Source organism: Ursus maritimus, unplaced genomic scaffold, assembly GCF_017311325.1.
Source record: "Ursus maritimus isolate PB19 unplaced genomic scaffold, ASM1731132v1 scaffold_7, whole genome shotgun sequence".
Lineage (NCBI taxonomy): Eukaryota > Metazoa > Chordata > Mammalia > Carnivora > Ursidae > Ursus > Ursus maritimus.
Window position 1 is genome coordinate 28501313 of NW_024426885.1, and position 27371 is coordinate 28528683.

Here is a 27371-nt window from a genome sequence, read left to right on the forward strand (position 1 = left end):
GAATCTCGGACGGACTTCTCAGATCTCAGATGGTCACCAGCCCTCCAAGACCACATGGAGGGTGTAACCCGGAAAAGACTTTCGTAAACCAAAGCATAACTGCCTGGGAGTCCTGAGGTGTTACGCACTTTCCTGGGGACTGGAGGGGGCATTTGGTTTCCAGGAACTGTCTGGTGACGATAATTTTCTTTCGAGAGAAATCTCAATCGGGGTAAGTGGGTCTTGTCAGGATCCCTCCTGTAGGGCCTGTCCCGGCACACTCGGCTCAGGTGAGTGAAGCGTTGTGTAGGTGACACCCACTCTCCTTGCCTGTCAGACACAGAGAGACGAGCAGGGACTTGGTTGCCACAGGGCATGTTAGTGCCTTGCTTTCCCCATCAAACTCTGTCAGGCTCTGTAACTTGCAGAAATGAAAGGGGGCTCGGGAGAGAGACAGTTTCTAACGAGCTGCCAGCAGGGCCCCACTCTGGGCTGGGAGCCTTGCTCTTTGTCAGGCGGCCTCTGCGCTGACTTTATTCCAATGCTATTAGCCTGAAATCCTTCAGTTTCTTTCAGAGAACGAGAGGTGGCCTGGGGCCGAGAGGGACAGATTCATAAGTAATTTCTCTCATTATGCACTTCCAGGGCTTCCTCACCATTTCAAAGAGGAAGCGCTCTCACAGCCGACTTGGAGAATTTTTCCCTAGACGGGGTGCACCTCCTTCAGACTATGGCTTCATCGGCCTGCTCTTCCCGATGACCTAAAACGGAGGAGGCCTGGCTCTCAGCAAGGGTGAGTTGTAGGTGGCCTTCTGTCCTTAGTGATTTCTAGGGCTGGACAAGGGAGAATTTCCAGAGTGCTAATACAGAGATCCTTCTAGAAGTGGGATCTGCTTGCACAGGTGAGTTACTCAAGGTACTAGAGCGGTCGGTAGAGGCAGTGCCAAGTATAACATCGGATGGGATGGTATCTGGAGAAGTCAGAACAACGTAATTCCAGTAATCCCAGAGTTGAGAAGTGACAGGTCGAATAACAAAAATGCTGGGTGCCCCAGCAAAAAACTGTTTGTGTTGCGTAGGTATTACAGATTTGTTTTGTTTTTGTCAGCCACTCTCCTATTTATTATACAATTATATTCAAGATTATAATATTAAAATAATAATTAGTTTAAATAGTCTATTATCCAGGATTACAGATGGTATGACAGCCAGCAGCCCTGGAATGTGTTTTGAATACTTACGCAAGTAGTGCATGGATACATTCTTGTTGTAAAATATTTAGAAGTTTACGCGGTGAAAAGTCCCTTACCCACCCATTCTTCTTCCCAGAGGTGACCACTGTCAACAGTTTGGTGAGTATCCTTCAGCGATCTTTCCAAACATTTACATACCCATGTATGTACATATGCCCACTTGTCTTTTCACATGAGCAAGATCATTTATCACATATTGTTAGGTAACTTTTAAAACTGTAATAATGTATTTCTTGGAGATATTCTCGTGGCAATAGATATGGCTTCCTCATTCACTTTAACATCAGGACGGTATTGCTAAATTATACGGATGTGTCCTGCTTGTGTGATCAGTCGCTGACTGGTGGACATTAAAATTGTTTCCCATATGTTTGCTCTTATGAATAAGGCTGCAACGAGGCTCTGTGCACATACATCTTTGTACACACATCCTTGTAGAATGAATTCCTAAAAACAGAAATGCAGTTGCGATTTCTATGTTTGTGTATTACACTGTAGGTCTAACTCTCATCTCTTATTTATTTCCATCAATGATTCTTTTTTTTTATAAAACATCTTTTTTTTTTAAGATTTTATTTATTTATTTGACAGAGATAGAGACAGCCAGCGAGAGAGGGAACACAAGCAGAGGGAGTGGGAGAGGAAGAAGCAGGCTCATAGCGGAGGAGCCTGATGTGGGGCTCGATCCCATAACGCCGGGATCACGCCCTGAGCCGAAGGCAGACGCTTAACCGCTGTGCCACCCAGGCGCCCCTCCATCAATGATTCTTAACCCTAGCAGTACCTTAGATTTCCTGGGGAACCTTAAAAAAATTCATCTGTCTAAGCTACACCACAGACCCACTGAATCAGAATAATCTTTGGGAGTAGGGCTCAGGCTTTGGATTTTCAGGAAAAAATCTGAAAATTCTCCTGTGTAGCAATATTTGAAAGATCTATACATTACACAAAATAAAACAACTCTAGCGTATTTTAAGGTAATGCAAGGCATTTTTATAGGAACTGAGCCCATCAAACGGCAGGAGTAATCTTCGTTTCCTCTGGAAACAGGTTTAGTACATCGAGCCATCCAGGTGAGAACAAATGGTGCTACACTGGGTGTTTAATAGTTACATAGCAGTTTTCTCTCTCGAAAGTGCCTTTTGTTTTGTTTTGTTATGAAATCGGAGAGCATCTTTAATTCAAAGCTGTGAGCAAGGTGGGCTGGGCAGGAATGACCTTGTCCATTTTACATTCCTGGAAGCTAATAGGGATAAAATGATGCCTCTCAATTTTAACGTGCTTAGAGAAAATCTGGGGGTCTTCTCGATACGCAGATCCTGCCTTAGCTGGCCTGGGGTGGGGCCAGAGATACTGCATTCCTAACAAGCACACGTGTGACTCTGATGTCACTGGCCTGAGGACCACGCTCTGATTGATAAACATGTAAGGAAAGGGTGCTGAGCTAAATACAATGGAGAGCCCGACCCAACAGCAGACGTAGGGTGTCGTCCGAATGATGAACACTTGGTAAAACGAAGGAAAGAAGGAAAGGAAAGGGAATACAGGGTGGGGAAGGATGGAGGGCAAAGAAGCCCGTCTTCTACATCAGCTAAATCAGGATGCCCTCATCCTAGAATACCACGCCCTAAACGGGGGCACGTTCATGAATCATTTAATAAAGCCAATTCAATCTTTAAATTTAAAAAAATACCTCTTACTAATGGAAATTAGATTTTTTTAAAGTGTTTTGGTGTTTTTATCTTTTCAAACAAAAGAGCTAGAAGCGATATTGAAATAATAAAGGTATTGTTTTTAAGGGGACCATTTTCTCTTGAATATATTGGCTGCCAAATGGATTCCAGAAATTGAAGATTAATACGTGCTCACTGCAGGGTCTAAGTGGGGCTGCTGGGACGGGAATTAGAAGAGGAATGCTATCCATGCTGGAGGGAACATTCTGGGAGGAAAAGAACTGGCCTCAACAAGGTTCATCCCCCCCCTCATATACTCTCATGTGCCTTTTCCACAAAGGTATGTAACACTTATCCTGGCTGTGATGTTCCTAATTTCATTTATGCAGTGTTCTTGTTATCTGTCTTCCCCATCAGATTAGAGAAACCATGAGGATGGGGACTTTGTCTTTTTGTTCACCATGTTATCCTTAACATGGTACTCTGCCTGACGGATAGGAGATGGTCAGTAAACATTAACTGAATGAATTGAATACATGAATCAATAAATCATGAAAAAGAAACAGTGGTATGATGTAATGAGATGAAGTTAAAGTAGGTTTAAACGAACAAGGAAAAAGCTCTCAATAAGGCTACACATCCTAGCTACAGAAGAAGGATTCCTAGTTGGAAAAGGTGGAGATCCGATGCATTAGTCACGTGGAAGATTCAAACTCACACCCCCTTACTCTTTCAATAATTTTAACCTTGTTACAAAATTGTTCTCTGTAAACTCTTATGTCTCTTCCATTTCTATAGCAGAATCTCTGCTCAGAACTTTGAACTGTTGTGTGGAAATTCTATGACATCAGAAAGCAAATGTCGTGACTTCATCGCCAGGAACAAGGACCGCCCATGGTCTTTTCAAACACAATTCATGAACTAGTAATACGTTTTAAATATTTTTAAAACATGCTCTCCCTCAAAGGGAAGTTGCAGGATTAACTTTCAGGTATGATTTTAAAAGCACAATATAATTTCTAAAAACAGTAATGTTCATTCTTTCATTGGATAAATTTTTATCACATGACCAGCAACGTGGCCCAGTGGAGCAGGGGCCCTGAAGGTAGACTCTCTGTGTTCATATCCCCGCCGTTGTCCTGCTGGGCCCTTGTGGGCGAATTGCTCAATTGCTTTTGCTTCAGTTGCCTCATCTGTTAACTGGGATGAGACCAGCTACTTCAGCTTATTGTAATTTGAATGAGTTCGTGTTTGTAAAGCACTCAGCACAGTACCTGGCATATGGGAAGCACTATATACATGGCTTTAAATAAACAAACTCCTGTAATGTGCCAGGCAGGTGTTAAGCACCAACAGACCTCCAGGAAAGTAGTGAACTGTTATCTGCTAAACACTTGTTATGTATCAAGCACTAATCTTCAGGCAGTTTTGTATCAAGTCTTAGGATAACCCTGATCAAGTGTCGTTCTCATTCATTCAGCCAATATTTATTGTCTACTAGGTGCCAGGAATTGTTTTATTTAGGTCTGGGATTTATATTTTAAAAAATCACTATTTTATTAACGAGTGATTTTTTTATAGCTCTCTTGATTTCCAGATTAGCTCTAAACTATAACACACCACATTATTCTTTATTAAAAGTAGTCTCTCATACCTTCCGAAGTTTTATTTTTTATTTTTATTTTTTTTTTAAGATTTTATTTATTTATTCGACAGAGATAGAGACAGCCAGCAAGAGAGGGAACACAAGCAGGGGGAGTGGGAGAGGAAGAAGCAGGCTCATAGCGGAAGAGCCTGATGTGGGGCTCGATCCCATAACTCCGGGATCACGCCCTGAGCCAAAGGCAGACGCTTAACCGCTGTGCCACCCAGATGCCCCCCTTCTGAAGTTTTAAATGGCAACATCTATAGTGCTTCAGACAACTATTTTTCTTCCTGTTCTAATTAATTATCATTGTTAGAGACTATCTTAATTTTGTATTCTTGTGAAATCTCTTTCAAATCGGTTATTTTTTCAATAAAAACTTGATTTTTTTACATTATAAAATGACACATTTGTTGGAAAGTCTCTCATTGTTTAGTATTTTTCTATTAAAGCAATGCTGCAATGCACAGCTGTATACTTCTGTACCTACCTATCTTGTCAAACTTGTATAAGCTTCGTTAGAATAGATTCCTAGAGGAGAACTTGCTTGTCCATTTTAATTTTGACCAATACTGCCAAAATGCACTGTAAGAAGACGTGTCATCAGTCAACATTCTCACCAATAGTGCACGAGATACCTTTTCTCCCGCACTCTCAACAACACCATTTACCAATATTTTTAATTTTTATCACTCTGATGGACAAAAATGGATGCATTGGTGTGGTTTCAATTTAATAATAAGGATGATTTTTGGTATGTTTATTTGCCATTTGTATTGGCTCTTTCTTCATTGATTTTTTATACCCTTAATTCATTTTTCTATCAATTCAATGAAGCTCTGAGCATATACAGATGCGATATGCATGGTAAACATGCTCCAGATATTTTTTCCAAGTCATCATATTTCTGTTTATGGTGTCTATCATCATACAAAGTCCATTTTTTTTTATGGCTTCTGAGATTGTGTCATGATTGGGAAAGTCTCTGCTACCCTATAAAAATAAAAATTTAAAAATCTCCTTTATTTTCCATATTTTGTTCATAGTTTAAAATGTTTAAACTTAAGTCCACCTAGTGTTTATTTTTGTTTTCACTTGGTGGAAAAGAGAAAACCAAATTTTTTATCTCAAATGAATTTGACATGATAATCAACACTTTAGATGTAGTTCCGTGCTTGAAAAGATGCAGCTTCTAAAACTACATATTGAGAGTTCAATATTGTCATGCTCTCCTGAGACCCCTAAAAACACAGAGATCTATAGCCAAAGCAGGGTCTTTTTGGAGGACAATCTCCCCTTATACTCCAGTCCTTCCCCTACCAGCTAAATAAAAGTGCTACTGTGATACCATTAAGGATTTAAAATAGTACTTTATTTTCAGTAATTAACAAAAGTCAGCTATTCTGAAAATCAAATAATTGGTGAGTGTTGCTATTTTAATGTAATGGTTTCCTTCATATAAATGTTTAATTACATGTTAGATGTAAATGACTTGTGAACACATTTTATAGAGGCATTTTATAGAGGCACTCCCTTTCTGGCGTCTGTTCCCAAGTTTATAGAAAATGACTGATCTGTGGATTAGAGAGAGACTAGGGCAGAACCTCGATGAAAGCAGGAAGGATTTGAAAGAGTAGAAGTCTTTGGATAACCTTGTTCCACACATCCCTAGCCACAGAGGGACAGTCCTATATTTTTTTCCTATTTTTGCCCAATCAATAAAGAAGCACTTTGGACACTATGAGATGTGGAAGATAGTATTAAGAGTAATTAAATTGAAATAGAAATAACTATGATGAAAAAGTTCTAGGGATCTGTTGCTCGACAATGTGCATATAGTTAACACTACTATATATACACTTGAAGATGGTTAAGATGATAAATTTTATATTATGTGGTTTTTTTTTTACCACAATGCAATAAAAAGTTAATTCTGCATTGTGGTTTTTTCTTTTAATCCAGCAACACATATTTGAGTACCTATTATGTACCAAATATATTCTCATAGAGGGTACTGGGAAGTATAGTTGATGGTTTCAGTTCTCAAGGAACTAACAAGCAATCCAGTTGGAGGAAAAAGTTAAGTACCCGTGAAAATGTACCATTTCAGGTAATATAATGATACCACGTGTGGAGAAAAGACACAGTCTTATTTTTAGAAAAGGCAGGAATCTCTTTGGACTACAGTGATAGAAATATTCGTTGGCTCCTTAAATGGCTTTCAAAGCACTTTAATAAATAGTTTCTAAATTGACCCTTTTACTAGATCTAGGAGGCATTATCTCTGTTTAACAGATGAGGAAACAGAGGCTCAGAGGTTGTAATTTTTCCAAGTTCACACAGAGAGCTGGGAACTAGATTCCATCTTCCAGCTCTTACTCCTGGTAGTATTTATTTGAATTGGCACTGAAGATTTGCTGTCAAAAAGTTTTTGAGGCCTAGAGCAGAACCCAAATGTGCTAGGGATACTGTGGTTATGTATTTGCTAAAGTTAAGATTATTCTCTCCTCTCTGTCATCCTGCCAAGGAGCATCAAGTGACTTTTAGTGCAAAATAACAGATTATTTTTTTCTTGCTACTTACTGGACAGAGAAACTCAAATCATAGGGCAATAAAATGAGGACTAGCATACAAGCCTTCAGCTTCACTGCTACATACACACAGTCCTTTAGCCAACTAGAGTCTCACGAAAGACGTTCCTCACCATCATGTCTAACAGCATTCTTTAAGGTCATAATACAAGTGTTATAGTTGAAATAGGTCTGATCTGACCCAGATCTGATAGAGAGGAAAACGAACACAGCAGAATGAAGCTCATGAATCAGGATTTAAAACCAGTTATCAGGGCTAAGACCATATGAGTTACACACATTTTTAAAACCACATCCTGCTAGTTCAGTAGATTGACTTCTACCCAGAAAATGCAGGAGAATTAGGTCTGTTCATACAATAACCCTATCTGATTGCCTGAGGTCAAGCTTCTGTTTATCTTTGCTAGACAGAACCCATATCCTGAGCATGTTCTGTGTTTTTCACCATTTACTTCAAGGCAATACAGGCTCTGACGTTCTTTCTACCTAATCACCTAAACAATAAGAAAAAGACTCTAATAGTTTTTTTTTTCCTAAAGCATTGGGTAAAAGTAAACACACAGACACTGTGTTCAAGAGTGTCTTTTATTTTCCTTCTTATGAGCGCTGGGCATTTTCCTGAGCATGTTCTGTGTTTTTCACCATTTACTTCAAGGCAATACAGGCTCTGACGTTCTTTCTACCTAATCACCTAAACAATAAGAAAAAGACTCTAATAGTTTTTTTTTCCCTAAAGCATTGGGTAAAAGTAAACACACAGACACTGTTCAAGAGTGTCTTTTATTTTCCTTCTTATGAGCGCAGGGCATTTTGCAAAAGAAGGGCAGTGCTGCCCTCTACTGCTGGATGTTGAAATTTAGCAATACTCTTCTATATCCTAGAGAGCTACGAGGACTAGGTTAGGATAATATGACACGTTGCGGTAAACTATCCCTTTAGGAGTTGTTTAAAAGAAATTTGTTCTTGGCAAACCCACTGAATTTATTCCCTTCATTACCTCTTCATCTACTTTCATCTGGCATCAAAGCATAGGATGTTAGGACATGACCCGACAAAAAAAAAAAAGATATCCCATCTTGAGGTGGGAGAGGGGGAGGAAAGCTTAAGACCTTGCTCTAGACGTAAGAGGCTGTATTTAGGCTGATGCATTTAGGGAGAAACAGGGTAAGGAGAGGAACTTGTCTTATGACTTAAGCTCTGCAGACTTCCTACTCTTCTGTTATTTGAAGTGTTTTCATTTGCTTTTTGCTAGACCTATCCATTTCCTTTGTGTTTTTTGACAGGAGATGACAGTCACCTTGAAATGTTGAGAGAGTAGTGGACTAGCATTTCTTTTTTTTTTTTTTTAAGATTTTATTTATTTATTTGACAGAGAGAGACAGCGAGAGAGGGAACACAAGCAAGGGGAGTGTGAGAGGGAGAAGCAGGCTTCCTGCCGAGCAGGGAGCTCAATGCGGGGCTCAATCCCAGAACCCTGAGATCGTGACCTGAGCCAAAGGCAGATGCTTAACAGCTGAGCCACCCAGGTGCCCCTGGAATAGCGTTTTCTAAAACACTTTCTATTCTTCAGAAAGAGATAATATAGAAACACGAGGAGTTATTAACATTGTTATACTTTAATTAAATATTAATTATATTGTCTTGTTACCTTTAAATTGCTTTGAGATTTTACAGATCTCTACAAAGATTTTTTGGAGGACTCTAAATATTCAAGAACTTGTGTTTTTGCTTTCTTTTCCATCTTTAAAAAATTTCAGAGTATAGGGGCACCTGGGTGGCTCAATTGGTTAAGTGTCCTCCTTCGGCTCAGATCCTGATCCCAGGGTCCTGGGATTGAGCTCCTCATCGGGCTCCCTGCTCCACGGGGAGTCTGCTTCTCCCTCTGCCTGCTCCTCCTCATGCTTGTGCTCTCTCTCTGTCAAATGAATAAATAAAATCTTAAAAGAAATTTCAGAGTATGTGCCTGCAAGAGGCCAGGGCAGAGAGATTTCAGAGTTAGCCTAACTATTACCCTACAGCTACCCAGGGATCAAAGTGTAATCTCTATAGTAATAATAATCATAATCATTGTCATCATCATAGTAAAATAATAGCAATAATTTCTACAACTGTGTTAAAGATGGTGTGTCAACTCTAAGCAAAAATCTTTTTGTCCCAATTTACACTCATCCATGTTAAGTAGCTTATTCCAAGTTCCAAGACTAGTAAGAGGCAAAACTAGAATTTGATTGTAGGTGCAAAGCCTATGCATTGTTTTACTAGGCAGCTCCTCATTCAATGAACAAACTAAACAAATCTCAAAGGCAAGTGCTGGTAAACAACATCTGTGATGATGATGGTGATGGTGACCGAGAACATACTGACTACTTACTAAGTGTCCTGTACAATTCAAAGTGTCTTCCGTTAAATTATTTAATCCTGGGGTGCTGGGCGTGAGTGTCCGACTCTTGATTTTGGCTTGGGTTGTGATCTCAGAGTTGTGAGATCGAGCCCCGCATCGGGCTCCGTGCTCAGCGGGGGAGTCTGCTTCTCTCCCTCTCTCTCTGCCACTCTCCCCCAGTCACGTGCATGCACGCTCTCTCTCTCTCAAGAAAATAAATAAATCTTTTTTAAAAAAAATACATCATTCTATCCTCACAGCAACCCATGAGGTAGAACTGTTATTATGCCCACGTTACAGATGAGATGAGGAAACTGAGGCATACAGAGGAAACTAGTTCTGGAGGCCATGCCTTTAACCACAAGCTATACTGCTTCTTAAGTACAAAAACTATACAGCACAACAATTTTCTTTCTTTTACGATTTTATTTTTAATAATTTTATTTTATTTTTTAAAGTAGGCTCCATGCGTGGAGCCCAGCATGGGGCTTGAGATCAAGACCCTAGGATCAAGACCTGAGCTGAGATCAAGAGTCAGATGCTTAACCGCCCAAGCCGCCCAAGTGCCCCTTTAAAGATTTTATTTTTAAGCCATCTCTGCACCTAATGTGGGGGCTTGAATTTAAAACCCTGAGATCAAGAGTCACATGTTTCATGGACCGAGCCAGTCTGGTGTGCCCGCACAACAATTTCTAAATGGTGCCCTGGAGCTTAATTATGTTCAGCAAGTAGATAAAACCATCAACAGTTGTCATTCTATTGACATCTCCATCATACAAAGGTCTCAGCACCTTTAAAAAACGTTCTGCCCATGTGGGTGCCCGGTTCAGGAGCTAATGTTAGATCCTGTCTATTTCAGGCTTCATTGCACGTACCCTTCTATGAGTTAGGAAGAAACAATAGCTCACTTGGTCCCATCCATGTGTGCAGGTGGGGAGAAGAGTCATACATACAGGAGGAAGGAGAGAAGCGAGGGAAGAGAAGCAAAAGTAGATGACAATTCCACTAAGGCGTGCCCAGGAAACAACGCAGTTAATTTGAAGGGCGAGGTTGATCAAAGATCACGTTCCTCAGCCAGGGTGAACTCAATACAGCAGGAGAACAGCACTGCCTTAGGGGCTCTAGGCTTAGCTGATTGCCCACTATTTAGCCACAGGGTGATTCTTGAACAGATCTCCTCTTGCAGGTTTAGTTTCTAAAGAAACACTTGCTCAGCACACAAGTCAGCTTTTGAACAATATCCTACACTTAGTGACAGCATACACCTCAATGTAACTATTCCAAAGCACTTTGCACTTGAGTGCAAAGTGTGAAAAACTCCTCCCTCTCCCAACGTGCTCCTAAGTTTAGACCTTCTGGGTATCAGGGGCAAAACTGAATACAATAAGCAGGTTTGGATTTGCTTAGAGGTCCATGCAGTGTCTATAGCTGACCTGGCCTGGCCTGCCTCTTATGCTATGGGGCAGCACTGCTCAGCCCTGAAGGTTTCCGATTTCCAGGAGAGTATATTCTGAAGGAATTCATTCCAGATGAAGCTGTTGCTGTGTGGGTTCCCGGTTCCTCCCTCCCAATTCTTTTGAAGAAAAAAGGGAAAGAAAAAAAGCCAGAAGGGAGATGGTAGGGAGGATGCTATGACAGACATTCATAGCAAATGAGGCGAGGAGAATACTGGTCCTTCTTTCCTTTGACCCTATTGCCCTCTCCCTGGACACTCACTTTACCTGTCTGCCTACTTGTCTGGGCAATGTTCGCCTCTTAAGAGTCTTTTGCTTGTTCTATCCATTCAGCAGGGAGGCAGCATTGCTCAATTCCAAGTCAAAGTGTTAAAATTAGCAATGGCCTGGAAAGCATCTTGTTTATTTCAAGACTGGCATTTTGTGTAGAGGGGTAGCCTGCAGGGCTCAAGATAGAGGGAACTGAATGTAATCTCCAAGAACCTAATATTACCAAGGAAAAAGTTTGAGCCTTGGATCTCACATAATATGTAGTTTCCCTCCCCGCTGCACCCAGTTAACTGCCCCTTTCTAAAATTTTGAACAGATATTATGAAGACATGAAGAAAAACTGCATATGTCACTTTCTTTGCCCCTATCAGCTTGACTTCATTATGGAGCTGCTTAGATTGTCAATAAATATTTATTTGGACTTAGTTAAGTTCATCATGTTTAGGTAACCATGGGTTGTTTTTCCCCCAGAGAATGACGTAAGAAATGACCATGATATTGTTGGCCAACGCTGTGAAGATCATTCTTCTCAAACCCTGGGAAGGCTGGGCTGTAGAACACCCCTCTCAGCAGTTGCCCTTTGCCTCTGCTTTTGGAACCACTAAAAGTTCGTTGTCGTTTCACCTTCAGTGTTGAACTTGCAATCTTAGAGGAAGGCACTGTTAATGAAACACCCTGGGCAGTTAGCTTTAAAAGCAGAGGCAAAGCTTCTGAAAAAAAGCAGGAGATGCAAAGGTTGGCAGGTGTTGCACAAAGTTTCTTCGGCTTCCATTCATTACTATGAATGGAAAATTCATTTTGAGATTTGTTGTATTATCAATGAACAGAGGCTGAGGTATTGTTTTCTCCTGAAACACCAAGAGAATGGATTCGTCCTTCCACCATTTATTGAATACTTACTAAGGGCAAAAACTAGGGGATACTTACACAGGGTAAGATCTCTAGCCAAAAGCAGCTTACCATTTACAAGGGGTGTGGCAGATGTGCCATGACAACAACAGCTAACCTTTAGGGGGTGCTTACTACAGGCAACTAAACACTTTATATGTATTAACTCCTATAATCCCCACAACAGCCCTAAGGACAATACTATGATCTTCACCCTACAGAGCAGGAACAGAGAGGTTAAGTCACTTGCCTAAACCTGCCTAAGTCAGTAAATGACAGAGCCAGAATCTAAACCTAGGTGGTTTGGCTCCAGACCTAGGTTCTTAACTGGGGCATTTTCTGAAATGGTAATATTGCCAACAAGGTATAGAAGTACAGGAAAAGAGAGGCGGATTTTGACCAGAGGTGGGAGTTAAGGAAAGTCTTTATGAAGGAGGCATTTATTTACTCTGGGTCTTGAAGGTCATCAGGTGGAGAGGGACTCTGGGGAGGAAGGAACAGCCAGACTAAAAGAAGTAGGCAGTTTGGGTACCAGCCAGCTGATGACAGCAAGATCTGGTTGAGTGCGTACGTGGGCGCAAAGCTGGAGAGGGACGCTGTGCCCAGATCCTGAAGAGCCTGAGGACCAGGCCCCTCTTTGTAAGAAAGGGGAGCAAAAAATGTCAAACTCTAAGAGCGGCATAAAGGAATTCCAGGTCACTCCCCCACTCTTAGTAGGATGTCCCCTGCCTGAAATTCAGGCAGGCAGCCCACCCGTATTTCCTTCAGGGGGAACAGACGGCCGGCTTGGTCAAGGTCGCCCGCGCGGGCTCCGGAGCTGCACGTCCAGGCCAAGGACTATTCGTCCCCAGCGCTGGGGCCGAGGATTTGGCCGCCAGCCCGGGTCAGGAAGGCGCGCGCTGCCGGCCCGGCACCGAGAACTTCTGCTCTCGGGTGCCGGAAGACCGGTTCTCCGCAATTCCCGCCGGCCACCTCTCTCCTCGCTGGGCCCTCGAAGGTCAGGGAGGCCACCTCCGGCGCCCCCGGGCCGCTCGGCTCCTCCCCTCAGCCCCGGAGGCCCAAGGAAGAACGCCCTCAGCCATAGGAGTCCGCTCTGCCAATCAACCCCAGTCCGGGTCCCCTCTCCGCCGGCGTACAGAGCATTGGTTGCATCATGACTGGCCTCCGATAAGATGCTCTGCTGGGATTGGCTAATAGCATCCCCTCCCTCCTGTCCTTTCTGCGTCAGAAGCTCGCGATTGGTTAACCGCGTTGCCAAGTTCCGGACGCTGCTGGACCATTGGAGGCTGCGGGCCCGCCCCTGCCGGCTAGGTGAAGGTGAGAGTCTCCTCCAGTCACCGTGGCTAGACCCGACCCAGTGGCTCCAGACGCAGAGTGAAGGCTCTTGGTCGTCTCGAGCTCTCCTGCCATGGCGCCTCCGTCTGTGTTCGCCGAGGTTCCGCAAGCCCAGCCGGTCCTGGTCTTTAAGCTCACTGCCGACTTCCGGGAGGATCCGGACCCCCGCAAGGTCAACCTGGGAGTGGGAGGTAAGGCTGCAGAGAGTAGGAGCAGCCTGGGGAGTGGAGCGGACCTAACCCGGGCGGTGGGTACGGTGGGAGAGGCCGAGGCCCAGCTTGGCGCTCGCTGGAGAGGAAGCAAGAATCACGAGGCTGTTTTTTTTTTCAATCTGCCCATTTTACAGATGGTCATGTGGAGCGGTGGGTACGGTGGGAGAGGCCGAGGCCCAGCTTGGCGCTCGCTGGAGAGGAAGCAAGAATCACGAGGCTGTTTTTTTTTTTCAATCTGCCCATTTTACAGATGGGCATGTGGAGTCATTGGAAAAAGGAGATGTGTCCAAGGTCCGCAGTAGAGGTCTAGCAGCCAGGACACAAACCCAGTTTTTCTGATTCCCCATTCTGTTCTTTACACTGCATCCTTTCGCCTGTTAATAAATGGGGAGGCCAGAAATCGTAAGGAGAGGGAGAAAGGTAGGAATCCTGATAGGCTTGATGTCCCGGTTGCTGGAGAATGGATGAAGGAGAACTCTAATCCTTAGGGAGGTCTGGTCTGGGTCAGTAAATATTTGAATGACTACCAGGTAGGTCCCAATCAGTCAGCACTTTACCAAGCCTTGTGGGGGGAAAGACTGAGGCTTGGCTTTGATCTCAAGGATTTTAAGATCGAGGTGTGATAGAATAGAAATCTAAAATGCTTCTGAGAGGTTAATGGAGCCGCGGAGGATCTGGGAATAATATTCTGGCCCTCACAGATATGGTAGAAATGGGTAGAGATGGTGGGAAGGAGTGGAAAGAGTGGAAAGGAAGTAGAAGCTCACTTTTCACACATTCTTGTCTTCAGTTCTTGCTTGTGTTTCTTGGACTTTGGACGGCTTAGAGCATGGGCCTCAGTTTCCCCTTCTGCAAGAGAAGGGTTTAGACTGGAGTGCCTCAGAATAACTCTAACCTTTGGTGAATTTGTTATTTCTTATCACCCCCATTTGAATGTTTGAAGCCCCAAAGACACTTGACCACACGCAAAGATCAGCCAGGTTGAAAATGGGTATGATGATGTTCTGTGCTAAGGAACAGATTTAGAGTAAAAGTACGGGCAATGTTGGGAAGAGAAAATCGGACTATTTTGTAGTAGATGATGGTGAGAAGGAGGTTCAGAATCCGGCTCCCCAGAGTGACTGTAATAGGACCTGTTAAAAATAAGTCTTCACTAAGGACTATGGGAGAGGGGTGAGAAAAGCGCCATTAAAAAGTATGGTTTGTTGAAGCTAGGTAATGTGTACGTGGGCATCCATTATATCATTCTTGTGACTTCTGTATGTTTGACATTTTCCATAATAAAGCATTTTTTAAAAAGTAAATACCACATAGTTTCACCCATGGAGAGTAAGTGATGTTTTTAGCAGGCATCTGAGTGGGAGAAAAATTGAAAGGTTGCCTTGAGTTGAATTGGAATTGGGCATCATTCACATTCTTAATTTAAACCCAATTTAAAACCTCCAAGTATTTATTTAGGGCCAGGTATATATGTTGATGTTGACTTAAATACCTCTTTTAAAAATGTTTAATTTTTTTTTTTTTTTTTTTGGACTCAGTTACCATTAAACTGTCTTACAGGGTTTTTGTGAGATCAAATACATTTCAAGTACTTAGAATAGTGTCTGGCAACGAAGTAGGGGTTATGTCAGAGTTGTTTTGGTATTTCTGTTACGATTATTGTTGTTTTGGCATTTCTTCGGATAGGTTGCATAGAAGATGCTGAATAAAAATTTTCAGCTTAAGATGTGCAAAATGAAATCATTTCTTACATTGGTTCAGAAATAAACTGCTCCTGCAGAGAAAGAGTGCCCTGCCAGCCCAGGCCAGACGTGATTGGCTCAGAAGTACAGTTTGCATTCAGGTGGTCGCCTCACCGGTGATGGTGCCTTTGCCATGTTTCCCAGGAACTTCCCCTCCTTACCATGAACACATGATTTATGCATTTATCTTATGTAATGCTTCCAGCGACTCTGCAGGGTTGTAGACGTAAGGAAGCTGAAGCCCAGGTGGATGAAGCAGTTTGCACCAGGTCATATGGCTATCAGTGATGGAACTGTCCTCTCCTCTATTTTGGGTCCTTCAGCTGGTCCAGAGGCTCCCAGTGCACTGTAGTGGGAAGAGCCGGGCGATCTGAGTACAGGCCATCCCTGCAGTCCAGCAATGTGACCTTGGGAGGGCTGTTTAACGTCCTGGAACTCAGTCTGCTAAATGAGGAGCGGGATGGAGTGATCTCTCTCTAAAATTCTACTCGAAGATCCTCTAGCACATTACATGTAGGATAATGATGCTACTAGCCTCATCAGTTGGCTGGGGATTAAATGAATAGTTAGTTATGTGTGAAGGGTGATATAAAAGTGAAAAGTATGTGCTATAAATATTATTTTTCTTTTTATGATCTCTTTTTTTGTGGATGGCAGGTGCTCAGATAACGGTCTGATTAGAGTGGAATAAGAGGTCTCCCTCCAGCTTTTGTATGTCCTATCTCTAGTTATACACATCCCCAAGTATATCCTTTGTGAAGGAAATGTAATTAATCACTGACTTGGCAGAAGGTACTTTTCCCCCCCATGTTAAGATAAAGCCCAGTGGAGATGATCCAGCTCAAGTTCTAGTGATGTTGGACGTGTTTAAAATAAGCTGCAACTATAATTTCACTATCTAGTTCCTACCTGCTGATAGTTTCTCCAGAGATATTCGTGCTGTGACTGTTGCCATAATTTCCTTCTAGTTAAACAAAGCAGAGCATCACGTTTAAGTATAACGTGCTCTGAGCTGACCGTGTTAGTGCTTCTCAGAGTTTCAGACTAGTGGCTTCAAGGGCAGGGGGACATGGGTCCAGCCTGATGCAGCCTGAAGCAAGACATTTCTTCCTAGACTTCAGTCCGTTTATCACATAAACTGAGCTTCCTTTGATTCCAGATAAACTGCTCTTATTTTAATATTTGTTGTGGTTTTTAATGTGGATTTCTATCATCTTCACATAAAATTGTTGGATATATGTGGTGTATCAGGTGTTTCTGAATACTCCCTGGCCTTCTTCCCACGACTCTAGTTGGAAAAGGGCCTTAGGAGGCATACATATGTGCAGGGGCTCCTGGGGTAGGGGGGCGGTGAGGGGAGTGGAGGTGTTTGGAGGAGAGGAGGGGATGGTTTGATCATTTAATTCTCTGTGTTCTTCCTTTCTTCTGGAAAGCAACACTGCTGCACTCTCCTGAAACTTGTGTGACTCCTGTAAAAGAGCTTATACCCATGGAGAAGGTCGGAAGTGCCTGGAGCGGGGGGAGCCTGCTGATAAACTTGTGTGAGAGTCCTCTGGGGCCTGCTTGCTTCAGGCTTTCTCTTGCTCTTAAACAAACAAACAAACAAACACGTGGATGCATGAATTTAATAGTATGACAGCCTCGCTCTTACAATCCCTTTGATCTTGGGCAAATTATTCAACTCTTCTGACCTCAGTTTCCAGATCTTAGTATCTATATTGTGAGTTATTATAGGAATTACATGGGGGTTAGAAGAACAAGTAAAGCACTTAGCACAGTGCCTCGTAGGTCCTAAGTATTCAGCGAGCCCTTGCTCCTGCTATGGCTCAGGTACCGTCCGTGTCTATAATTACAGAGTCTTTCTTTCCATCCTGCACTGCTTCCCTGAATGCCGGACCCATACTTGGTACAGTTCGCTAGACACATCCTATAACCACCTCAAATTCAACATGTTTAGAACACAACTCATCATTTCCACCTTCCCCTCAATCTTTTTTTTTTTCCTGCTTATGTTTTATATCTTAGTCAGACTGCTCCCCCACCCCTACATCACTATCAGCCTTTTTCCAGACTAGAGAGACTTTCGAGTCATTTGTCATCCTTTCCTCGATCCCACGTCAGTGTATTTGGTCGTTAGGTTCTATGTTTTCTACCTCACCCATCTATTTTGAGTATCTCCTTTTTTTTTTTTTTTTATCCCTGCTGCCACTACCGGAGTTGAAGACTTCATTATTCCCTTTCTGAATTATTGCAGTACCCGCCTGACTTAACCATCCGTCTCTGTTCCCATTTGCAGTTTTTCTATCAAGTCACTCAAATGATCCTGTTAAAATGTACAGCTGCCCACATCATCCTCTTGTTTAAATGCTTTCAGTGGTTTCCCCATTGAAATGACGTCCCTTAGATGAGAAAGACTCATATTCCTCCATGGATCCTATGTCTGAGCCGTGAAAATGCAGACCCTCAGAAACCTCTCGTCTCTAAGCCTCTTGGACCTTCGGACAGGTGTCCCCTCAGTCTGGTGAAAGGAAGCAAAATGTTCGAGTCTGAAATATGCCTAAGCTGGTTACTTTTAAGAAACTGCAAATACAAGAGAGGCTCTGAAAACCAAGTAGAAGTTACCCTTTTAGAAGAAACAGTTACATTTATAAGGGAAATATCCATTTGTAAGAATGTCTCTCTCAGATGACTCTATATCTGGAGGAACTAATCAGTGGGGAGGCGGGGCTTAAATCTGCATCACAATCTTTCTCTTGTTTCCTGTGCTTTTACTGGTCACCTCCCAGAACTGACTCCCCACCCCCAACATCTTTTGTCTTTAGCTGAAGGCGGTATTTAAGGTGATGGCTTTGGCCACTTTGGGGAGTCACTCAGTTTTCCGGGGTTTCTCCCATGTATACAGGTGGCAGAGGTTATGAAACTTGTTTTTCTCCTGTTAATCTGTTATGGCAATTTAATCATTAGGCCAGCTAAAATAAAGAACCTAGAAGGGTAGAAGGGAAAACTCTTCTACGCTGGAATGCTCTTTCCTTGACTACGTTTTAAACTCTCATTCATCTTTCATCCTTCATTCTCTGTAAAATCTTCCCTGACTTGTTACAAGAGAATTAAGGGCTGTATAATCTATGTTTCCTTCAGGGCAGACAGTATCTTATTTTACCTTACCCATTTCTGTGTGGCTACTTGTAGCCAGTGTCTGGCTCTTGGTAGATTCAGTAAGTCCTTACTAAATGAATGAGTGAATGATAACATGAATGAGAAACTCCTGGGCCTGACAAACAGGAATAATAATCCCCTGGGAGAGCAGGAGTCATCGTTGTTGATAATGCTTGACCTCATTGCTCTAATCACCCAAGAGCCTTCCGCTGTTCTGCTTTGTTAGGGCAGTTAGACAACGCATGGGGAATAAATCCGGAACTGAACCTGGGAGAATCGACCATGAAGGAGGCAGGGGAGCTATAAGTTGGCCATTTTCTCTTTTGTCACAATATAGACACGATGCCTCCTTGCGTCTGGTCATGTGACAGGATTTTTTAGAGTAGTGCAGAATATACAGTATGGGTAAGAACAGCGGTTCTGTGACTTTTTCATCTTTCCTATTTATTTGTAATACATGGTTTACAAATGACATGTTATCGTAAATATAATACATAGGGCATAATTATGTAATATACATAACCTCCAAACACAGATGTGAAGCATAATAGAACTGGTTTTTCTATGAACATCCACGTTGTGCATCTAAATAGTAACCCCTCCGTGTGGTTTAAAGATGTGTTTGCTCTTGCTGCCAGTTCCATTTCCAAAACTCAAATTTACTTTCAAAGGACAACGATTTGGCACCACTGAGGATATTCAAAATAATGAGACATCACGTCTGAAAATAATTCCAAAAGAAGAATTCCAAGAATATTTTGAACAGTGGTAGCGTTGTGAGCATAGATTTCCTTCAGGGACGACTCTTACTTAAAAGTGGTTATTTTGGTATCTCTTTAAAAAACCAGACCAGGGGCGCCTGGGTGGCTCAGTCAGTTCAGCCACCAGCTCTTGATCTCAATTCACGTCTTGATCTCAGGGTCATGAGTTCAAGTCCCGTGTTAGGCTCTATGCTGAGCATGGAGCCTACTTAAATAAGTATGAGCGTAAATAAGTAAATAAGACAAATGCCCAGTTGCATTCATAATAAGAGAAATGCGAATTAAAACTACCCTGAGGTACCATTTACATTCTCATACTGGCAAAAATTTACTCTGGGTGAGGCTGTGGGAAGCAGACACTTAACACATTGATGGTAGGAGTGTTAACTGATGAAATCCCTATGGAGGCCAATTTGGATGTATCTGCCGAAACTACACATACACAGACTTCTTAGCCTCCTCTTCCATTTTCAACCCTGCATCTTATGGATATATTTACATGTAAGTTGACATATGTATGAGGTGGTTCATTGAAGCATTGTTTTGTAATAGCCAGAGATTGGGAACGACTCAAATGTCCATCAACAAGAGACTGGCAAAACAAGTTATGGTACATTCATCCGTTATGCAGCTGTAAAAAAGAATGAAAGAGGGCATATGGGTGGCTCAGTTGGTTAAGCATGTGCCTCTTGATTTTGGCTCAGGTAATGATCTCAGGGTTGTGAGATTGAGCTTGAGGGGGGCTTTGCCCTCAGCCTGGCATCTGCCTGAGATTCTGTCTCTGTCTCTCCCCACTTGCACTCACTTGTGCTCTCTCTCTCTCTCTTTCTCAAAATAGGTAAATAAAATCTTAAAAGAATCAAGGGCACTCTATGCACAGATAGAAAAAGATCTTTAGAAAAAGCAAGGAACAAAACAGTGTATAGTATGCTGTATATTCCCTTTGGGTAAAAAGGGGGGACATAAGGGGCTGCATTTGCTTATGTATGCATAGGGAAATTCTGGAAGGATACAAAAGAAATTAAGAACAGCTGTTATTTATTGGAGGGTAAGGATTTGGAACGAGATAGATGGAGGATTAGGATGGGGTGGGGACATGTGAATATATCACCTATTAAAAGAATAGTTAGTGACAATGAAAAAATACTCATATTTGGTAAGTAGAAAAAGCATGTTGAAGATTTTATATGCAATATGATGCATATTTTATGAAAGAATATACTCGTGTAAAATAAAGCTTAGAAGGTTGTACACCAAAATGTTCATACTCTATCTCTGAGTGCTGGGATTACATATTAATCATAATGTTTGCCATTTGCTTTCTGGGCTTTTTAAAATTTCCTACAGTCAACGTATGTCGTTCAGTAAACAGTATCAGCCACTAAAAAGTGGTTTTTAAAAAATAGGGATTCATGTTGGGCAGAAATCAAAAAGATAAAATAATCAGAATTATTCTAGAATTTTCAGTTTCAAAATCATTTGCAAAAGTGTGGGTCCATTGGAGACCTAAACATTCCAGCAGAGTCAAGTGACCCCTGGGAGGAATCTGTTCAAATCATTGGCTTGGGTGCAAGCCGCAGCAGCTGCCCTTTAAAGCTATAATCCTGAGATAATCATACAGTACTAGGGGGGAAAGAAATCAGTGGTAGGATAACGGGACTAAAAATACTTGGTGTCGAGCTGCTTAGAAACTTGCTATAGGCAAGACTAAATATTATGAAAGAGATACATGTAGATCAATAAAAGTGTGGAATATGAAGTAGGAGGAACAGTCAGAATGGTCAACAGTGGCAGAGAGAGGACCAAGTTGTGCGCAGATACCAAATAGGGTGTTGGGTGATTGTGTAACCATCTGCTGGAATCTTCAGCCCTGCGGCTTTGCTCAAGATTTGTCCCACTTCTGTTCTTACAGGGCGAGAGGAGGAGGTAGGCCTTCTGCCACCCCCTCTCCACATTTTATGTTTGAAGTTGCAGCAGTCATGGGAAGTAGCACCTAGCACCCTTCCGAAAATGTCTTGGGGAGATGCAGAAGGAGGAAATTCTGGGCTCATAGCTTTACCGATCTCTGTGTGCCAAGACTGTGAGCAGAGCAGCTGTGAGGTGTTTCTGAGTGTGCAGCGTGCTCTCTCGTGCACTGTTCCCATCTGTCAGGCTCTGTGATGTCCCAGTGTTATGTCCGCATTCTGGCTTTTCGAGGTCACATGTTTAAGAGCTCAGGGTAGGAACCATGTCTGCCCTGCCTGTGTAGCACTGAGCCCAGTGCCTGGCCCAAAGCAGGCAGGCAGGAAGTGAATGAACTTTATTTTTATTTCGCTCTCCGTTCTGTTTGCTGGAAGAAGGTGGAAGGCGCCCCCGTCCCATTGCCAGCTCTCACTTGAATGAAACCTGTCTCCTCCCTCTTACCTGACTCTTTGCCATATCCCAGCCTATCGAACAGACGACTGCCAGCCCTGGGTTTTGCCGGTCGTGAGGAAGGTGGAGCAGAAGATTGCTAATGACGACAGCCTAAACCACGAGTACCTGCCGATCCTGGGCCTAGCGGAGTTCCGGGCCTGCGCTTCCCGCCTTGCCCTTGGGGATAACAGCGTGGCTCTCCAGGAGAAGCGGGTAAGTTTTGGGTACAGATGTCCAGTTGGTCCTTGAACAATCGGGGGTTAGGGGTGCCGACTCCACACTCGGTCGAAGATCCCTATATCACTTTTAACTCCCCCAAAATGACCTTCTGATAGTCCACTGGCAGCCTTACAGATAACCTCAACAGTCAGTTAACACATATGTTGTATGTGTTCTTACAATAAAGTAAGAGAAAAGAAAATGTTATTAAGACCACAAGGGAGGGGCGCCTGGGTGGCTCAGTCGTTAAGCGTCCGCCTTCGGCTCAGGGCGTGATCCAGGCGTTCTGGGATCGAGCCCCACATCAGGCTCCTCCACTGGGAGCCTGCTTCTTCCTCTCCCACTCCCCCTGCTTGTGTTCCCTCTCTTGCTGGCTGTCTCTGTCAAATAAATAAATAAAATCTTAAAAAAAAAAAAAAGACTATAAGGGAGAGAAAATACATTTCCAGTACTGTACTGGATTTGTAAAAAAAAAAAAAAAAAATCCAGGTGTATGTGGACCAGTGCAATTCAAACCTGTGTCATTCAGGGTCAGTTGTATTTTCTTTAGAAAACTCAATTTGGGGACTCGTGGGTGGCTCAGTCAGTTAGGCATCTGCCTTTGGCTCAGGTCATGATCCCAGAGTCCTGGGATTGAGTCCCACATTGGGCTCCCTGCTTTGCTCAGGGGGGTCTGCTTCTCCCTCTGCCTGCTGCTCCTCCTGCTTGTGCACTCTCTCTCTCTCTCTGGCAAATAAATAAATAAATAAAATCTTTTAAAAAAAATAAGAAAGCATTGATAAAAAAAATAAAAAGAAAAAAAGGAAAACTCAATTTGGTGTAAAGTATTAGGTGTTGTCTATTGAAGTATCTGTGAATAAGGTGTGTGATCTTAAGGCCCTGAAAGTTCACGTGGTGTGGCCGGACACCAAGCCCGGCCTCGGTGATTATTGCGTCATGTGCCATAGGTGATCACATTGTAGCTGCTGGGGTTGAAGCCATCCACGGAAATGCCAAGCCAAGGAAATTTAATGGAATGATCAAGAGATCAGGGTCTGAAAAACAAAAACCAAAACAAAAAAAGAGAGATCAGGGTCTGGACCCAGATCTGCTCCATCTTTGACCATGAGCAAGGCATTTACCCTCTAACCCCTACATCTCATCTACATGTTAGGAAAGGACTGGCTTGTGGTTCATGGTCCTATAGGGAACACTTGCATAGGGGATCATTTAAGGGGCCTCTGAACCCCTTGAGAAAAAAAAATTTTTTTTGAGAGAGCAAGAGAGCGCGTGCAAGCGGGGGTAGGGAGGGGCAGAGGGAGCGGGAGAGAGAGAGAGTCCCAAGCAGGCTCCACACCCAGCACAGAGCCAACCTGGGGCTCGATCTCACGAAGTCAGGAGTCGGATGCTTAACTGACTGAGCCACTCCGGTGCCCCTTCACCCTGACATTGTATGCAGAATTCTGTGTATATGTGTATTTCTGGGGAGAGAGTTTATAGCTTTTATTGAATTTTTTTTTCAAAGATTTTATTTTAAATAATCTCTGCATCCAATGTGAGGCTCAGACTCAAAACCCTGAGATCAAGAGTGGCATGACTCACTGACTGAGCTGGCGAGGTGCCCTGCTTTTATTAGATTCTCAAAAGGAGGAGTCTGTGGCCCCAAAAGTTCAAAGGCCACGAGTCTAGATGCTCTCCGAAGTTCCTGCCAGTTCTAACGTTCTTTAATTCTTCTAGCCTTGATCTCAGCTTCTCCCACTTAAGTGCTTCCTGGTGTATATTCTGTGTATGATTAGAGACACGTGGAAGAACACATTTGGAAGCAGATCTAGCGAGATAGGCTGTATGGGGCAGGAATGGTTTGGTAGAGATTTTCAGTGTTGTAGGATTCAGAGGACAGGGATAGTGGTAGGGATAGAATTGGGATGTGAGTTGAACCTTGGGGAATGAGGCCAGGACACTGGTTCCCAATTCCGGGAATTTGTATTACTATCACCTGGGGAATTTTACATACACACGGACAGATGGGTGGACCCCAGTCCAGACCAGTTCAGTCAGAATCTTGGAGGGTATCACCGTTCTCTGCCTCTTCACTCCCTGTCCTCCCTGCCCTTTTTCTTTCCTTTTCTCTTTTCTTTCTTTCTTCCTTTCTTTCTTTTTTCTTTCTTTCTTTCTTTCTTTCTTTCTTTCTTTCTTTCTTTCTTTCTTTCTTTTTCTGTCTTTCTTTCTTCCTCTTTCTTTCTTTCTTTCTTTCTTTCTTCCTCTTTCTTTCTTTCTTCCTCTTTCTTTCTTTCTTTCTTTCTTTCTCTTTTTTTGTGTAAAAAAAATTGCTATCCACAAAGGAAAAGAGGGAGAGGGAGAGAGAGAGAGAGAGAGAGAGAGAGAGAGGGAGAGAACAAGCAGGTGAGTGGCACAGGGAGAGGGAGAAGCAGGCTTCCTGCTGAGCAGAGAGCCCGATGTGGGGTTCAATTCCAAGACTCTGGGATCATGACCCCAGCCAAAGGCAGACGCTTAACCGACTGAGCCACCCAGGCAACCCCCTCCCTGCCCTTTCACTCCCAGCTCCCCCTTCCTCCCCCCAGTTCCCTTCCCTGCAAGGGCATAGTTTTAAAAGCTCTGCAGGTTGGGACGCCTGGGTGGCTCAGTCATTAAGCGTCTGCCTTCGGCTCAGGGCGTGATCCCAGGGTGCTGGGATTGAGCCCCCCCATTGGGCTCCCTCCTCTGCTGGGAGCCTGCTTCTTCCTCTCCCACTCCCCCTGCTGTGTTCCCTCTCTCGCTGGCTGTCTCTCTCTCTGTCAAATAAATAAATAAAATCTTAAAAAAAAAAAAAAAGCTCCGCAGGTGACTCCAAAGTACAACCAGGGCTGGGAGCCGCAAAGTACAGAGGAAGGAAAAAGGAGAGGTATTTGTTTGGAGTAGTGGGAATGCGGGGTCAGGAGGTAAGCAGGTCTAGGTGGAAGAGAGACCTACCTGATTGGAGCTGGGAGCATGGCCAGGCTGATTTTGGCACCCCGGGCAGGGAAAACCACCAGAAGGTTTGAGCAGAGGAGTTACCCAAAGTGTTTGAAGAAGATAAACCCGGCTGCAGGAATAGGCAGGGGACGGGCTCGGGTTTTTGCGATAGCCCAGGTAGGTATCGTCCAGTGAAGCCAGCTGCTCTTACTGCCCCTCTGGGCCGGTGTCGTAGCGCAGCCTTCGTGCGTGGAAGGGACCACGTCTTGGAATCATCTGATTTATTCTCCACGTGCCGTCACCCAGATGCTTCGGTAAGCAGGGGAAAAATGAGGGACACACAGGCCCAGTCTTCTCTCAGGAGGCAGGGAGGTTCTGAGTGAAGGTCCTGGAACTCGGGTCATGATTAGGCCAGTAATTAATGAGTTTTGCTGGAGGAGAGTCCTGATGAAGTTGGGGAGTGGAGGACTTGGGCCGCTGGGGTTGTCTTGAGAGATGCTGTGGATAGATTCGGTGGAATTCTGTTGTTAACAAAGAAAAACAGTTTCCTTGTTGGGAACCTTCTTCCTCTGAAGCTGTACGTTTCTTACACACGTAATAACCCCCTTGGGCGGGTGCTTGTTCCCAGCCCAGGGCTCTGGTTTTGGTCATTTCATTCTGTAAGACGTGTGGAACATGGCCCTCCCTCTTAGTGTTCTTGCTTCATCCTGTGTTGTGTTTTTGATCGGAGAGCAGATTTAGATGGCAGTCGGCAACTATTTGGAGGCGCTCTGTTTTGGCGGGGGGGCGGTGTCACGGTGTAGGGCGCTCTCTTGGCATCTGCAGCACCTTAGGTCCTGGCTGGTTCTGAGCTCTGAGTGTTTCCTTTTTCTCTGGATGTCCTCACCATCCCCAAGCTGCTGTCTTAGTTCAGCCCACCATCCTCTCATGTGGATTCTTGTGATAGCCTCCTGCCTCTAGTCTCCTCCCCATTCTACTGGATTTTGCACTGTAGGGGCGCCTGGGTGGCTCAGGCAGTGCAGCGCCCACCTTTGGCTCAGGTCATGATCTTGAGCTCCTGGGATGAGTCCTGCATGTGTCCCTGCTCAGTGGGGAGTCTGCCTCTCCCTCTCCCTCCTCTCCTCCCCCCTGCTCATGTTCTCTCTCTCTCTCCCTCCTCCCCTTTCTCTCTTTCAAATTAAAAAAAAAAAAAAAATCTTAGGGGCGCCTGGGTGGCTCAGTCGTTAAGCGTCTGCCTTCGGCTCAGGGCGTGATCCAGGCGTTCTGGGATCGAGCCCCACATCAGGCTCCTCCACTGGGAGCCTGCTTCTTCCTCTCCCACTCCCCCTGCTTGTGTTCCCTCTCTCGCTGGCTGTCTCTCTCTGTCAAATAAATAAATAAAATCTTTAAAAAAAAAAAATCTTAAAAAAAAGATGCTGTGCAGTGCAACTAGGATGATCTTCTGTAGCACAAAAAGCTGATAGTCATGTCACCCGCTCCCCGCCTCACACACACCCACACAGTAGCCCCTCCGTTATCTACAGGGCAAATCTAGACTTCGAGCTGGGCGTGTGGTATATTTTGGAGCCAGCCTTCATCTGTTCTCCAAACTCACAGCGCCCCATCCTCCCTGGGTTCCTGCCATTCCAGGAGCCTGTAAGTCGTGTGGGGCCCGGCCAAGGGTCACTGCTGTGCTGCATCCTTAGCTCTCTCTGGCAATGCTGAGTTATCGCAAGACTTTGTTCACGGCTTAGGAATAACTACTTACTGTGCTTATTACTATGATGTGTAATTTTATGTCTGTCTCCCACAAGACCATGACTTCCCTCAGGGCAGGGATGATGACTTACTTATTTATCTGGTAAATCTTCAGCATTTAGCTCCTAGCCTGGCATTTCAGAGATTCTCAGATGTTTGAATTCACTTACTCAGTCAACAGATGAGTGCTTACCACTGAGGGCAGGCACTGTTCTGGAAGCTGGAGCACAGTGGTGACCGAAAGACCCAAAATCTGCCCTGGCTTATAGTTTTGTGAGGAGAAGCCAACTGTAAATGTAATAGATAAGGACATGATAGAGGATACTAAAAGAATATAAATGCTATAAAAATAGAGTAGAAGAGGCACATTGGGGTGCTGAGCGTGGGAGTTGGGGTAGATATGGTTTTCACTAGGGTGGTCATGATAGAAATAGAAATGACATTTCAGCCAAAACTTTTTTTTTTTTTAAAGATTTATTTATCTGAGAGAGAGAAAGCACAGGGGGAGGGGCAGAGGGAGAGGTAGAGAGAGTCTTTCTGTGCTGAGTGTGGAGCCCAGAGTGGGGCTTGATCTCTTGACCCTGAGATCATGACCTGAGCTGAAACCAAGTTGGACGCTTAACCGACTACGCCACCCAGGCATCCCTCAGCCAAAACGTGAAGGAGATGAGGCATGAATGAATGAATGGGCCAGAAAACAATCAGTAATATGTCTTCCCTTAGATTTGTCTTCTCAAGATTTAACATTACC

General features: G+C 43.7%; 1 protein-coding gene across 1 annotated transcript in view; it reads left to right on the plus strand.

Moving 5' to 3' along the window:
- The first annotated feature begins 13403 nt into the window (after positions 1–13403).
- GOT1 (glutamic-oxaloacetic transaminase 1) overlaps positions 13404–27371 on the plus strand; it is a 32081-nt gene continuing 18113 nt past the window's right edge. Inside the window, exons 1-2 of the mRNA XM_008705020.2 lie at positions 13404–13659; positions 21765–21946. Of these exons, the coding sequence (XP_008703242.1) occupies positions 13542–13659; positions 21765–21946 (300 nt within the window). The 5' untranslated portion in view covers positions 13404–13541. The remainder of the gene's footprint in view (positions 13660–21764; positions 21947–27371) is intronic.